At 42.0% G+C, this 15,973-nt stretch overlaps 2 protein-coding genes across 2 annotated transcripts in view; both read right to left on the reverse strand.

Annotated features, from left to right (window-relative positions):
* Positions 1-108: 108 nt before the first annotated feature.
* LOC140552179 (tripartite motif-containing protein 16-like) lies at positions 109-5,337 on the reverse strand. The gene is made up of 6 exons (XM_072676259.1): positions 4,738-5,337; positions 4,369-4,464; positions 3,368-3,601; positions 3,009-3,168; positions 1,646-1,702; positions 109-1,251 (listed from the first exon to the last, which is right to left on the reverse strand). The coding sequence occupies exons 1-6, from the start codon at positions 5,326-5,328 to the stop codon at positions 725-727; spliced, it is 1,665 nt and encodes a 554-aa protein (XP_072532360.1). The 5' UTR covers positions 5,329-5,337; the 3' UTR covers positions 109-724.
* A 5,626-nt stretch (positions 5,338-10,963) lies between these two features.
* Positions 10,964-15,973, reverse strand: part of LOC140552187 (tripartite motif-containing protein 16-like) — a 5,350-nt gene continuing 340 nt past the window's right edge. The window contains exons 1-6 of the mRNA XM_072676272.1: positions 15,612-15,973; positions 15,252-15,347; positions 14,164-14,397; positions 13,797-13,970; positions 12,464-12,551; positions 10,964-12,097 (exon numbers count right to left, since the gene is read on the reverse strand). The exon at positions 15,612-15,973 is cut by the window's right edge and continues 340 nt beyond it. Coding sequence (XP_072532373.1) covers positions 11,580-12,097; positions 12,464-12,551; positions 13,797-13,970; positions 14,164-14,397; positions 15,252-15,347; positions 15,612-15,973 — 1,472 coding nt within the window. The 3' untranslated portion in view covers positions 10,964-11,579. The remainder of the gene's footprint in view (positions 12,098-12,463; positions 12,552-13,796; positions 13,971-14,163; positions 14,398-15,251; positions 15,348-15,611) is intronic.

The following is a 15,973-nucleotide window of genomic DNA, read 5'->3' on the forward strand; positions in this document are numbered from 1 at the left end:
TCACCTTCTTTGACAAACTTACGTCATCCACCAGTTCTGATTGAATATTTTATTCTAGTGCCAAACCAAGAGCAATCACTAGTAGATAAGAGCAAAGAGGCAGGAGGGTCTAGTTTCACCTTTGCTTGTTTTATTTAGTCAGGTTTTGTTATTCTAGCTTTCACAGCTCTCACTGCTGTCCGACTCCAGCAAAGCCTCGGCTTCACTTTCCCGTTCCAACTCGGTCAAAATCTCTCCAACAGCATAAAATACTTTCTTCTATGGTTTCTGAGTTTGTTTTGAAGCAATTTTTATTGATTATTGCTGCCAATAATTTCTTCCTTCCTGAGAAGCTGCTTCAAGAAACAATCCTTCAGAAGGAAAAAGGTTCTGGAGCTCAGATTTGAGAAGCTTCAGAGCTGCATGAATTAAATGCTGGACTTCTGATGGAAATCCATGATGTGAGCTGACAGACTGTAGATGAGCTGGTGTGAAAGGACTCCTTCACATCCTCACCTAATGCTTCCTTTTCCATCAGCTGTGTTACTGACAACCCTCTGAACTCTTCATCTGCGTCTGTTTAAACACTTAAGCAGCAGAGAGGCTGAGAGAATGTGGGTTCAGCTCTGTGGAGAAGACGTGAAGAAGAGTCTTCATGTGAAGAGCTTCATCTTTTTCTCTCAGTTAATGAATGAAAGAGAAACGTAGGAGATTCTTTTCAGATCTACAAGATTTAACACACACATCACTTCTTATCACATAACCTCACAGTTCCTGCAACATAGAACCCAGCGTAGAGCGGCTGAGTGAATGTGGTGTGGAGTGTGTGTAGGAGGGTCATTGTGTCAGAGACGCTGTAGAAGGACAGAGTTCCTGCACTGTGATCCACATACACTCCTATTCTGGAGGATGGTGGAGCTGAGAGCTTAGTCTGAATGTTGTTGTGGAGGAAAGAGAGAGAGGAGGAACACACCAGACTCCAGGACTGACTGTTGCGTCCAAACACACACTCATTACCCCCTCCTTTCCTGCTGATCCCTTTATATGAGACTGATATGTACACCCACCCAATTCCCCCACTGCTCCACTCAACCTCCCAGTAACAGCGTCCACACACACTCTCCTTACACAACACCTGAAAGCAGCGGTTAAACCTCTCTGGATGATCAGAGTATGACTGGACTTCTTTACTCCACATCACCACTCTGTTCTTCTCAGACAGTCTGAGGTAATTATTCACTGTGTTGGAATCCAGAGTCAGTCGACAGTAATCTACAGAAAAGTAAAGAAAAGAAAAGTTAAATTATTTAAAGTAAAACACTGTTGCTGGGTGTGTGTGTGTGCTTGTGTGTGTGTGTTTAATTCAGTATATGTCTGTGTGTGTGTTTGTCTTTTAATGTGTGTGAATTTATTTCATTTAGTGTCGTGTTTGTGTGTGTTGGGTATGTATATGTTTTGTGAATGTGTGTGAGTGTGTGTATGGATGTGAGTGTTCCTTTTAAATGGTTTGTGTTTGTATGTTTTCTTTGTGTGTGTGTGTGATGTTGGTTTAATGCGTGTTTAATTCAGCAATTGTGTTTGTTTGGTATGTCTGTTCGCGCGCGCATGTGTGTTTGTGTGTGTGTGTGTGTGTGTGTGTGTGTGTGTGTGTGTGTGTTACACATACATTGCAGAAAATCTTCTCTGGTTTTTGGCTCTGAGGATAAAATCTGAACTGCTGCAGCTGTGGAGACACAAACACAACAGTCCAACAGCATGAATAGAATAAAACAGAGTAGAGCAGAATAGAATAGAATTAAAATGTTCCTGAAGATTAAAGATAAAGTTTAAAACGTAAAAACAATCTTTATTTCTAAGAAACTTAGAAGATCAGTCATTTCAGTCTTTCTCTCTCTCTCTAAAACAGGATTTGTCTGTTGATAAATATAACAGTTTTGTCGAAATATGAGAGAAGTAATAACAGTAATAATAGAAGAACAGCAATAATACAATAATTCATGTAAAGCAAATAAATGATATTTTTAAGGAGTGCTCTTTTAAATGTATGTGAATTACACTGATCAGTTACCAGCATCTTTCTCACTGTGTGTGTGTGTGTGTGTGTGTGTGTGTGTTATTGGTCTAATGAAATATGACACTCTGTTACAGTGTGAATCTGTAATGGTGGACCAATTCCAGCCACCAGAGGGCAGCGGTAGTCCGATAATCAGTCCTAACTCCCAGCACCTGGTGAGCTGAGTATATATACTCCTCAAGGAACAACCAGAGTGGCTGGTCCTTTGTGGAGCACATGGTGTTTACAACATACAGGCGGTTATTTGGTGTTGTTTCATACACTGTGTTCCTTCTGTCTTGTCTCTTTTGAAAAGTTAGGTCTCACCCTTCCCTATTTTCCAATTCCTGTTCAAAAGAAGGCAGTGAGGTTTCTCCATCCCCTTCTCCTAGTTTACTCATTTATCTTTAGGAAGAACTGGAGGTTCAAGGAACCTTCCTCCTTTCCCTCCTTATTTTTCTGCCATAGCTTTGTTTGGGAGTCCAAGCTATTTAGTTCGCCTCAGTTCAAAGAAGGCAGCCAGCGTCCCCTGACATCGTTGTCTGGTTTTCCTGCTCAAACCCTCCCCTGTGCAGTGGTAAAGTAGTGGTAAAGTACCTGGTTTCTGATCCCGTGGACCTGGGTTCAATTCCCACTGAAAGTTGGGATATCATTAAGTTCTGATACCCATGCCTTTCTGTTCCACATCTTGACAGCTAAGTGTTTAGGTCATATTCTAACTACCACTGGTAGCTCTATTGGTAGGGCCCTGGACTAGTTCTATTAGTGCTACCATTACAGAATCAGCTGCTGGACACAGTTGGTGGCTGCAGTGCTTGGTCAGTGTGTGGAGGAACAGTAAGAGGAACAATTCAATTCAATTCAGTTCAATTAGATCATTTCTATGGAGCTCAGAGGAAACTTGTCTCACTTGTCCTCTTTCTGTCCAAGTAAAGATTCCCATCCTTATGTCTGACAGCAGGACAGCTGCTCTTACCATGTGGAGGGATCTTCCTGAACTCCTCTCTGCAGAATTCCTCTAGTCGCTCTTTCAGCTCAGAGACAGATTTCCTCACTCCATCAAATGAGGGATGTTGATGGACAGGAATGCTGGCTGAGTCCTCAGATCCAGAAGAGACACAGAGAGACTGGAAACTCTACAGAGAGAAGAAACACAGTGGAGGAAGATGAAGATGAAGGTGGAGAAGAGAGATGAAGGAGATCAGAGCAAATGAGACTAAAGAGAAAGTTGGGATTACAGACAACTTTATTTAGTGGAGCTTAATGAACTTCTGCTGAGAGGAACTTTACAAACTTGATGAGGAGCAGCTTCCTCTGTAGATCAGTGAGTGTTACCTGGAGGAAATGGAGGTGATCCTCTGTGTGTGAAAGCTGCTCCAGCTCAGTGTGTCTCTTCTTTAGATCAGCCATCTCCTGCTGCAGTTTCTCCAGGAGTTCTTCAGCTCCACTCAGTTCAGCCTTCTCCTGAGCTCTGATCAGCTCTGTTACCTCAGAGCGCTTTTTCTCAATGGAGCGGATCAGCTCAGTAAAGATCCTCTCACTGTCCTCCACTGCTGCCTGTGCAGAGCGCTGTTACACACACACACACAGAGTGAATATTCTCTACAAGGCTAATGTAGCAGTGGTGTAAAAGTACTCTGATTCTGATGAGATCTGAGTAACACTAAGAGTGAAGGAAAGGAGCTGGAGGAAGAATCAATCAGAGTAAAGAGGAAATAACAATAAAGGGAAGAAAGGAAAAGTGAAAGCTGCAATGAATCAAATCACTTCTAATTAATGTGATCTTTAGCAGAGCTGTTTCAGTACTGTGACCTGATCTGGAACCTGACTGGAATTGTTCAGAAACAATATATTTTTATTTATTTGTGTAAAGATTCAATTTTCTAGTATTTTACTGAATAGAGTAGGTTGAGCTCATGTTTGAGGTAAACACTAAAACACAGAACAGTACTGAAGATCCTCACATTCTGATTATTAGATCTTAGTGTTGATTAATGTTGTAAAAAAGCATAGCAGGTAAATATTTCTGTTTTTTTTACTGTAAAGCCGTTCTAACAACAACTGGAAGCTCATATTCGATCAGTAACAGATCATTTGTTCAGGAAATGTAGTAAAAATAAGGTAACCTTGTTTATGTGGAGTCTGACACTGTATTACACACTGTTATCTATAAACATGGAAAAGAAATGATCTGTGCGTTTGTCAGGTTTTATAGATTAGAAATAGCTACATTAGCCTCAGTCCTTCACTGCAGAACTGAAAAGCAAACTTCAGACCCCGAACAGCTTTTGACTCTGTTTGGGAAAAGGAGAAAAACTGTGTCTTTCTGTTCTCACCTTAAGAGTGTTCACTGCCTGTTCCAGCTCCTGCAGCTTCTTCTGCTTCTCCTGGATCCTCTGCTGGAGTCTCTCCTGCATCTCTTTTAGCTGAGTCTATGAACAAACACATTTGATGATGTTTATGAATTTGTGTGAATTATGATCTAGATGGGTAGATGGCTGTTGGCTGGTTACACATTCACTAACTGCTCTGATCAGTTTATTGAACTCTTCCGTACAAACAGCATTTGAACTCATTCCTTCAAAATCTATGTACTAAAACCAAGAACCGACTTTCTTTAACTCAATCAACTGATTAATGAAACTCCTTCTGGATGAGGAATCTAATTAGTCTGAGCTGATTCTGAATGATCTAACAGTTCTCACCTGTTTCCTGCTTCTTTCTGTTGTAGCTGAGACTGTATCGTGTCCCCTGTGATCCTCCATTGTGCATAAATAGCAGATAGAGCTCTGATCAGTACGACAGTAGATCTCGATCAGTCTTTCATGCTGAGAGCAGATCTTCTCTTGTAGCTGGGTGGACGCTTTGACCAGCTTGTGTTTCTTCAGTCCAGGAACTTCATAGTGAGGTTTAAGATGAGTTTCACAAAAGGAGACCAGACACGTCAGACAGGACTTGATGGCTTTGAGTTTTCTCCCGGTGCAGAAATCACACTCCACATCTCCAGGTCCAGCGTAACGGGGAGCAGGAGAAGCAGCTTCGAGTTGTGTCTTCTTCAGTTTCTCCACCACTTCAGCCAGCATGTTGTTCCTGCGTAGAACAGGCCTTGGAGTGAACGTCTCTCTGCACTGGGGGCAGCTGTAGACCCCCCTCTGTTCATCCTGATCCCAGCAGCCATTAATACACACCATACAGAAACTGTGTCCACAGTGGATGGTCACTGGATCCTTCAGCAGATCCAGACAGACTGGACAGCTGAACTGCTCGTGATCTACTGAAATACTGGCCTCTGCCATTTTCCTGCACTTCTAGACTGAGAGAGAGCAGCACTCTGAGATCACTTTCGTTTTCTCTGAACTGAGCAGGAGGGACTTCCTGCTTTCCTGCTGCTCAGAGTGTCACAGAGAGGAGAGAGAGAGAGAGAGAGAGAGAGAGAGAGAGAGAGAGAGAGAGAGAGAGAGAGAGAGAGAGAGAGAGAGAGAGAGAGAGAGAGAGAGATGGATTGAACTGATTGGTGGACTGGGAACTAAATATCTTGCACTTTTGCGGAACACATGACCGTTTAACTATTAGCTAAATTCATCAGCAAGAAATACAGAATTAAGTGGCTTTTACACACAGTGCTCCTCATGATCCAGGAGGTAGAGGAGCACACTTGGCTAAATCCCTCATGGTGGGACATATTATTAGGTACAGGAGTTCTTATTTGACATTATTTTACGGACCGTTAAACATTGATGGAAAATAACAGCCATTTTCAACAGTATTATTCTGTTATTTTAATGAAAGATGCATTTCTGTTGTAAATGGTCTGAATGTGAAATGCATTATGGGACATTTTTTAGACAAGTCCTAATAAAGCCACTCTGCACAAGCAGCCTGCTTTAACCTCTTCATTACAGTTTGTACTTTAGACACATTTTACTGTGTTTTCATGAATTATTTAGCGTTTTATTAACAGTGATATCATGTGTTTATAAAAGCAGCATTTTACTGTACATTTCTACAACAGTGTAACAGGCAGGACTTGTTCATTTATTATGTATCAGTCTGGATCTGTGAAGGACCTGTTAGCATGTATTATGCATCAGCTAGGACCTGGTGAGAGTTCTCCTCCCGCGAGCTGTATTGGGCAGCGCCCACAGGTGTAGTCTGCGTCTATTGGGCATGACGTCAACACAGCATGGCGCCTATATCTATCCGGACTTGCGCAACAGCGTTTGTTTGGCGTGGTGAACGCAGGTAGTATGAGTTATTGCTCTACAGACGGTGGGTGGATCATGTTTTATAGGAAGTGCTCTGTCTGTTTGTTCAGTTGAGGTACTTGATAAATCTGAGTTCAGGTAACTGTGGTGCCACATTAGTTAAAGTGGACTGGGTTCTATTGGTGGACCCATTTGGTATTAAGGTTACATTTACAGTAACTTATTGGCTTTTTTTGCTACAAATTACTGCCATGTTTAAACAGTGTAACAAGCAGTACAGTGATGCTGAGACTAATGCTGTGTATGAACCATAACACACTCTGCTCTGACAAATCTAATTTGTGTATATATTTATTTATTTTAATTAGTTTAGTGGACAGTCACATGAGCGCAGCTAGTTAAGTCTCCCTGTTCCATCTCCAGCACCATCACACTGAATGTGGGGGTGACCCAACACAGTGCCCCAGGGGGTTCTGAGTTCTCTGCTGAAAAACTCAAATCACTTCATAAAGTTCACCAATGATAAACCAGTGCTGGGTCTGATCAGCATACAGAGAGGAGGTGCAGAGACTGGCAGACTAGTGTAAAGTCAGCAGCCCTTACCTGAAGGTAGACAAGACTAAAGAAATGGTTGTTGACTTTAGGAGAACGCTACACAACCACTCTCCGCTCAACATCGACAGTCCAACAAGACTGCAACAGCACTTTCCCCACAAGCAATCTGACTCCAGTGAAAGCATTGCACTACATACTACCTCACTACATCCCTGGACTCTGCACATTTATTGACCTATTTAAAAAAAATGGCTGCTCTAACCTGTGCTGCACTCTACTGGTTTGAACATGATATGCACATTTTATTGCACAACCCTACTCCCCACTACCCTCAGACTCTTATTTATTTGCACTCTCTAGTCTGCACTGTATGCCTTGTGTTGTGCTGTCTGTATTCACTTGTTTTGTGTTGGACTTTTGTTTCTGTCTGCACTGTGTTGTGTTGCAGCATGGTCCTGGAGGAATGTTTTGTTTTACTGTGAGTTAAAATGACCAAGCCTCTTGACTTGGTCAGTCATAGCTGATTAAAATTTGTATAAATATCTATGCTGACATCAGACACCTTAAACTGATAACTGATCTTTTTGTTTGACTTTATTATCTGATTGGAGCTACAAACACTGCAGGAATCTACAGAACAGTCATCATGGTCTTGTTAGCACAACATGCCTTTAAAACTCCAACCAGAAGACCTCATAAAGAACTGAGGAGTGGATGTAGCTCTTTGGGAGGAGTCACATTATCTGCTGCTCCCTCATGCTGGTTAAGGGTCAGCAGATGAGGAGTGCACCTCCAGAAGCAAAAAGACCATAAAGCTTGTCTGTAGTGAGATTAGTCTGACTTGTGTTTCCAGGTATAGCAGGATTGTGTGAACTGATTCAGATAGACAATATGGTCAGTGTGAACTTGCTGCTGGTCATGTCTCACAGGATTAGTAACCACTGAAAGAAGCACATCAGCATTAGACAGAGATATGAAGTTTATAGTGGACAGTCACATGATCACAGCTAGTTCAGTCTCCCTGTTTCATCCTGTTTATCTCTCATACATTTGTTACAATGTCCAGTCTTACATTTCTCTGGTGTTTAGATCAGCTCTTACATTTACATCACTACACCTCTCAAGTGGGTGGGTGTGAGACTCACACTTTGTTCTCGAATCTCACAGCAAACCTCTGAAATCTCCAACTTTACTAAATATCTGAGACTTCAAACTCATGCTGAAAGCATATTACTCAGCATGTTTGGATTCAGGGCCTTTATTCTGTCTAGATGTCCACTGTCTGCTGTGCAGCAAGAGGGACATCTTGTGCTGGTATGATGGTGCTATATGCCAAAGGCTAGATTACTGTAATGCACTTTTGTCAGGTTGTTCCAGCAGGAACCTCAATAAACTTCAGCTGGTTCAAAATGCTGCAGCCAGGGTCCTTACTAAAACTACAAACCGGATTCCAAAAAAGTTGGGATACTAAACAAATTGTGAATAAAAACTGAATACAATGATGTGGAGATGGCAAATGTCAATATTATATTCGTAATAGAACATAGATGACAGATCAAAAGTTTAATCTGAGTAAATGGAACATTTTAAAGGAGAAATATGTTGATTCAAAATTTCATGGCATCAACAAATCCCAAAAAAGTTTGGACAAGTAGCAATAAGTGGCTGGAAAAAGGAAATTGAGCATATAACAAACAGCTGGAAGACCAATTAACACTAATTAGGTCAATTGACAACATGATTGGGTATAAAAAGAGCTTCTCGGAGTGTCAGTGTCTCTCTGAAGCCAAGATGGTAAGAGGACCACCAATTCCACTATTGTTGCGCAGAAAGATAGTGCAGCAATACCAGAATGGTGTTACCCAGCGTAAAATAGCAAAGACTTTTAAGTTATCATCATCAACCGTGCTTAACATCATCAAAAGATTCAGAGAATCTGGAACAATCGCTGTGTATAAGGGTCAAGGCCGTAAAACTCTACTGGATGCTCATGATCTCCGGGCCCTTAAACGTCACTGCACCTCAAACAGGAATGCCACTGTCAAGGAAATAACAGAATGGGCTCAGGAATACTTCCAGAAATCATTGTCCACAAACACAATCCACCGTGCCATCCGCCGTTGCCAGCTGAAACTCTACAGTGCAAAGAGGAAGCCATTTCTAAGCAAGCTCCACAAGCTCAGACGTTTGCACTGGGCCAGGGGTCTTTTAAAATGGAGTGTGGCAAAATGGAAGACTGTTCTGTGGTCAGATGAGGCACGATTTGAAGTTCTTTATGGAACACTGGGACGCCATGTCATCCAGGCCAGAGAGAATCTTCTAAATGGCCACCCAGCCCGACCTGCTGGAAGATTGCCCGCTGAGGTCCCCTCTACCTGCGTCAAACCAGCTGCCACCTACTGGTCCAACCAGCAGGCCCCCCACCCACCACCACCCATAACTGCTACCTGTTTAATGACCATGTTAAAACCTAAAAAAAACCCAAATGGACTTGTAACTGTCTGCCACTATTAATATCACCATTATTAACTATCTGTTGTATCTGGTTTGGTCATTTTTATCATTAATGTTTAAATAGTTCTGACCAGAGGAGGCTGGGTCCCCCTTGTGAGACTTGGTTCCTCCCAAGGTTTCTTCCTCCAGCTCTGAGGGAGTTTTTCCTTGCCACTGTCGCCATTGGCTTGCTCACTGGGGGTCTTTGATCCATCATATCTTACGTTATTTTCTTCTTTCTTCTTTGTCTCTGTCTTTTATTAATCACTATTTATGTAAAGCTGCTTTGTGATGACAACAGTTGTAAAAAGCGCTATACAAATAAATCTGACTTGACTTGACTATATCACAGTGTGCTGGGGCAGAGGTTCTAGTGCAGGGCATTTTCTACACACTGCTTTTCTCTTAGAGGAACTGGGAAGCTGTGTGTAACCTGTAATGGTAGAAACTGGTTCCTTCTAATGAACTTTATTCCAAATCCTCATGGATTTGTACTTTCCTGAGAGTTGAACGAGTTTAATACTATATAATCTAGTACTATCTAGTACATGTCACAGAGGGAGAAACATGCCCTCGTTTTGGGGGGATTTCATGGAGTTGAGCGCTTTCACACGGTGTAATGGAGTTTGGGCGACCCCTAGTGGCAAGTGGTGAACTGCAGCTAGACTTAGCTTTGGTGCTTCTGAGCTGCGGTCCTTCAGCAGCAGACTGTGCTTCTAACGCTGGGGGCAGGAGCAGAGCTCCGTGTTTTGTTGCTAAATTCAGATTAAAAACGTGTTTCAGTTAAAAATCCTCTACTCACTTAAACTATCATACAGATGAGCAAGTGTTGTGATGAAGACTGCACTGTTTTAGCTCGTAGTTCAGCTTTTATCAGCTTCGTCTTCGTTTCTCTGTCGTGAGTTTGGGTGAGGAGAACATGAGGCTCCATTTTCCTCTGTTTTCTCCAGTCCTGCTAGCGGTGGATGAACTAAGCCATGTTTTACTTTCATTAGAGATATTAGTATTTCTTTACCCAGCTTAAACCTGATCTGCAGTCATCACACCACCTAGAAGACTTTGAACCTCTCCAGCCCTTTTTTCCATTTCCAGTCTGAAATTACACTCCCACATCTTGAGGCTTTCTGCTCCAGCCTTATATAAACTAGAGGCAATTTCACCAGTTACTGAAAAGCCTTCACTTTTGGAGTAGAAAACATGTAGAGATATTGAAATTGATCTGCAGTGGTCAAAATATGATAAAAACCACAAAAAGAATTTTCCTGAATTTCATTTTAAAATCTAGATTTTAGAGACTATAAACTGAAGCCTTCATGTCCCCCAAAACTTTCTGCTTTGGACTCTCGTGTCACCATGGGTCTACTTTCACCAGGCAACATTTGGAGCTGATCCCTCCTCCTGATTTGAAGTTCTTCTAGCTGGAGCTGACAGTGAACAGGCAGCTTCTCCAAGTGTCCTTTTAGAGTCTCCAAAGTCTCCAACCTCTCCATCATAAGAACAGCTCATTTTACTGCAGGAAAGGGATCGTGTATTATCTGCACTTGATGGCAACATGTTATCCTGTATTTCTTCACCTTCTTTGACAAACTTACGTCATCCACCAGTTCTGATTGAATATTTTATTCTAGTGCCAAACCAAGAGCAATCACTAGTAGATAAGAGCCAAGAGGCAGGAGGGTCTAGTTTCACCTTTGCTTGTTTTATTTAGTCAGGTTTTGTTATTCTAGCTTTCACAGCTCTCACTGCTGTCCGACTCCAGCAAAGCCTCGGCTTCACTTTCCCGTTCCAACTCGGTCAAAATCTCTCCAACAGCATAAAATACTTTCTTCTATGGTTTCTGAGTTTGTTTTGAAGCAATTTTTATTGATTATTGCTGCCAATAATTTCTTCCTTCCTGAGAAGCTGCTTCAAGAAACAATCCTTCAGAAGGAAAAAGGTTCTGGAGCTCAGATTTGAGAAGCTTCAGAGCTGCATGAATGAAATGCTGGACTTCTGATGGAAATCCATGATGTGAGCTGACAGACTGTAGATGAGCTGGTGTGAAAGGACTCCTTCACATCCTCACCTAATGCTTCCTTTTCCATCAGCTGTGTTACTGACAACCCTCTGAACTCTTCATCTGCGTCTGTTTAAACACTCAAGCAGCAGAGAGGCTGAGAGAATGTGGGTTCAGCTCTGTGGAGAAGACGTGAAGAAGAGTCTTCATGTGAAGAGCTTCATCTTTTTCTCTCAGGTAATGAATGAAAGAGAAACGTAGGAGATTCTTTTCAGATCTACAAGATTTAACACACACATCACTTCTTATCACATAACCTCACAGTTCCTTCAACATAGAACCCAGCGTAGAGCGGCTGAGTGAATGTGGTGTGGAGTGTGTGTAGGAGGGTCATTGTGTCAGAGACGCTGTAGAAGGACAGAGTTCCTGCACTGTGATCCACATACACTCCTATTCTGGAGGATGGTGGAGCTGAGAGCTTAGTCTGAATGTTGTTGTGGAGGAAAGAGAGAGAGGAGGAACACACCAGACTCCAGGACTGACTGTTGTGTCCAAACCCACACTCATTACCCCATCCTTTCCTGCTGATCCCTTTATATGAGACTGATATGTGCACACACCCTCCTCTGTTCCACTCAACCTCCCAGTAACAGCGTCCACACACACTCTCCTTACACAACACCTGTTCCCAGATGTTAAACCTCTCTGGATGATCAGAGTATGACTGGACTTCACTCCACATCACCACTCTGTTCTTCTCAGACAGTCTGAGGTAATTAAATGCTGTGTTGGGATCCAGAGTCAGTCGACAGTAATCTACAGAAAAGTAAAGAAAAGAAAAGTTAAATTATTTAAAGTAAAACACTGTTGCTGAGTGTGTGTGTGTTTAATTCAGTATATGTCTGTGTGTGTGTTTGTCTTTTAATGTGTGTGAATTTATTTCATTTAGTGTCGTGTTTGTGTGTGTTGGGTATGTATGTGTTTTGTGAATGTGTGTGAGTGTGTGTATGGATGTGAGCATTCCTTTTAAATGGTTTGTGTTTGTATGTTTTCTTTGTGTGTGTGTGTGTGATTGTTTTAATGTGTGTTTAATTCAGCAATTGTGTTTGTTTGGTATGTCTGTTTGTGTGTGTGTGTGTGTGTGTGTGTGTGTGTGTGTGTGTGTGTGTGTGTTACACATACATTGCAGAAACTCTTCTCTGGTTTTTGGCTCTGAGGATAAAATCTGAACTGCTGCAGCTGTGGAGACACACAAACACAACAGTATGAATAGAATAAAATAGAATAAAATAGAATAGAATAAAACAGAGTAGAGTAGAATAGAGTAGAATTAAAATGTTCATGAAGATTAAAGATAAAGTTTAAAACGTACAAACAATCTTTATTTCTAAGAAACTTTGGAGAAGATCAGTCATTTCAGTCTTTCTCTCTCTCTCTAAAACAGGATTTACCTGTTGATAAATATAACAGTTTTGTAGAAATATGAGAGAAGTAATAACAGTAATAATAGAGGAACAGCAATAATACAATAATTCATGTAAAGCAAATAAATGATATTTTTAAGGAGTGCTCTTTTAAATGTATGTGAATTACACTGATCAGTTACCAGCATCTTTCTCGCTGTGTGTGTGTGTGTGTGTGTGTTATTGGTCTGATGAAATATGACACTCTGTTACAGTGTGAATCTGTAAGGGTGGACCAATTCCAGCCACCAGAGGGCAGCGGTAGTCCGATAATCAGTCCTAACTCCCAGCACCTGGTGAGCTGAGTACATATACTCCTCAAGGAACAACCAGAGTGGCTGGTTCTTTGTGGAGCACATAGTGTTTACAACATACAGGCGGTTATTTGGTGTTGTTTCTGTCTTGTCTCTTTTGGAAAGTTAGGTCTCACCCTTCCCTACTTTCCAATTCCTGTTCAAAAGAAGGCAGTGAGGTTTCTCCATCCCCTTCTCCTAGTTTACTCATTTATCTTTAGGAAGAACTGGAGGTTCAAGGAACCTCCCTCTTTTCCCTTCTTATTTTTCTGCCATAGCTTTGTTTGGGAGTCCAAGCTATTTAGTTCGCCTCAGTTTAAAGAAGGCAGCCAGCCTCCCCTGACATCGTTGTCTGGTTTTCCCGCTCAAACCCTCCCCTGTGCAGTGGTAAAGTAGTGGTAAAGTACCTGGTTTCTGATCCCGTGGACCTGGGTTCAATTCCCACTGAAAGTTGGGATATCATTAAGTTCTGATACCCATGCCTTTCTGTTCCACATCTTGACAGCTAAGTGTTTAGGTCATATTCTAACTACCACTGGTAGCTCTATCGGTAGGGCCCTGGACTAGTCCCGCTAGTGCTACCATTACAGAATCAGCTGCTGGACACAGGTGGTGGCTGCAGTGCGTGGTCAGTGTGTAGAGGAACAGTAAGAGGAACAGAGTTCAATTAGATCATTTCTATGGAGCTCAGAGGAAACTTGTCTCACTTGTCCTCTTTCTGTCCAAGTAAAGATTCCCATCCTTATGTCTGACAGCAGGACAGCTGCTCTTACCATGTGGAGGGATCTTCCAGAACTCCTCTCTGCAGAATTCCTCTAGTCGCTCTTTCAGCTCAGAGACAGATTTCCTCACTCCATCAAATGAGGGATGTTGATGGACCGGAATGCTGGCTGAGTCCTCAGATCCAGAAGAGACACAGAGAGACTGGAAACTCTACAGAGAGAAGAAACACAATGGAGGAAGATGAAGGTGGAGAAGAGAGATGAAGGAGATCAGAACAAATGAGACTAAAGAGAAAGTTGGGATCACAGACAGCTTTATTTAGTGGAGCTTAATGAACTTCTGCTGAGAGGAACTTTACAAGCTTGATGAGGAGCAGCTTCCTCTGTAGATCAGTGAGTGTTACCTGGAGGAAATGGAGGTGATCCTCTGTGTGTGAAAGCTGCTCCAGCTCAGTGTGTCTCCTCTTTAGATCAGCCATCTCCTGCTGCAGTTTCTCCAGGAGTTCTTCAGCTCCACTCAGTTCAGCCTTCTCCTGAGCTCTGATCAGCTCTGTTAGCTCAGAGCGCTTTTTCTCAATGGAGCGGATCAGCTCAGTAAAGATCCTCTCACTGTCCTCCACTGCTGCCTGTGCAGAGCGCTGTTACACACACACACACAGTGAATATCCTCTGTTACACAACACTCCTTGTCTCAGATGTAGTCGATCAGCTCAGTCATGTTTGGTGTGTGAAGTCTGGTTCTTTAGGTTTCACTGGAGCTACAAGGCTAATGTAGCAGTGGTGTAAAAGTACTCTGATTCTGATGAGATCTGAGTATTAGTAAGAGTGAAGGAAAGGAGCTGGAGGAATAATCAATCAGAGTAAAGAGGAATTATTTGCTTCATAAAGGGAAGAAAGGAAAAGTGAAAGCTGCAATGAATCAAATCACTTCTAATGAATGTGATCTTTAGCAGAGCTGTTTCAGTACTGTGACCTGATCTGGATCCTGATTGGAATTGTTCAAAAACATCATATTTTTATTTATTTGTATAAACATTTTCTAGTATTTTTCTGAACCATAGTAGGTTGGACTCATGTTTGAGGTAAACACTAAAACACAGAACAGTACTGAAGATCCTCACATTCTGATTATTAGATCTTAGTGTTGATTAATGTTGTAAAAAAGCATAGCAGGTAAATATTTCTGCTTTTTTACTGTAAAGCCGTTCTAACAACAACTGGAAGCTCATATTCGATCAGTAACAGATCATTTGTTCAGGAAATGTAGTAAAAATAAGGTAACCTTGTTTATGTGGAGTCTGACACTGTATTATACACTGTTATCTATAAACATGGAAAAGAAATGATCTGTGCGTTTGTCAGGTTTTATAGATTAGAAATAGCTACATTAGCCTCAGTCCTTCACTGCAGAACTGAAAAGCAAACTTCAGACCCCGAACAGCTTTTGACTCCATTTGGAAATAGGAGAAAAACTGTGTCTTTCTGTTCTCACCTTAAGAGTGTTCACTGCCTGATCCAGCTCCTGCAGCTTCTTCTGCTTCTCCTGGATCCTCTGCTGGAGTTTCTCCTGCATCTCTTTTAGCTGAGTCTATGAACAAACACATTTGATAAATTTGTGTGAATTATGATCTAGATGGGTAGATGGGTGTTGGCTGGTTACACATTCACTAACTGCTCTGATCAGTTTATTGAACTCTTCCGTACAAACAGCATTTGAACTCATTCCTTCAAAATCTATGTACTAAAATCAAGAACCGACTTTCTTTAACTCAATCAAGTGATTAATGAAACTCCTTCTGGATGAGGAATCTAATTAGTCTGAGCTGATTCTGAATGATCTAACAGTTCTCACCTGTTTCCTGCTTCTTTCTGTTGTAGCTGAGACTGTATCGTGTCCCCTGTGATCCTCCATTGTGCATAAATAGCAGATAGAGCTCTGATCAGTATGACAGTAGATCTCGATCAGTCTGTCATGCTGAGAGCAGATCTTCTCTTGGAGCTGGGTGGACGCTTTGACCAGCTTGTGCTTCTTCAGTCCAGGAACTTCATAGTGAGGTTTAAGATGAGTTTCACAAAAGGAGGCCAGACACATCAGACAGGACTTGATGGCTTTGAGTTTTCTCCCGGTGCAGAAATCACACTCCACATCTCCAGGTCCAGCGTAACGGGGAGCAGGAGAAGCAGCTTGGAGTTGTGTCTTCTTCAGTTTCTCCA

The sequence above is a fragment of the Salminus brasiliensis genome, chromosome 1 (genome assembly GCF_030463535.1).
Source record: "Salminus brasiliensis chromosome 1, fSalBra1.hap2, whole genome shotgun sequence".
In the NCBI taxonomy this organism is placed as follows: Eukaryota; Metazoa; Chordata; class Actinopteri; order Characiformes; family Bryconidae; genus Salminus; species Salminus brasiliensis.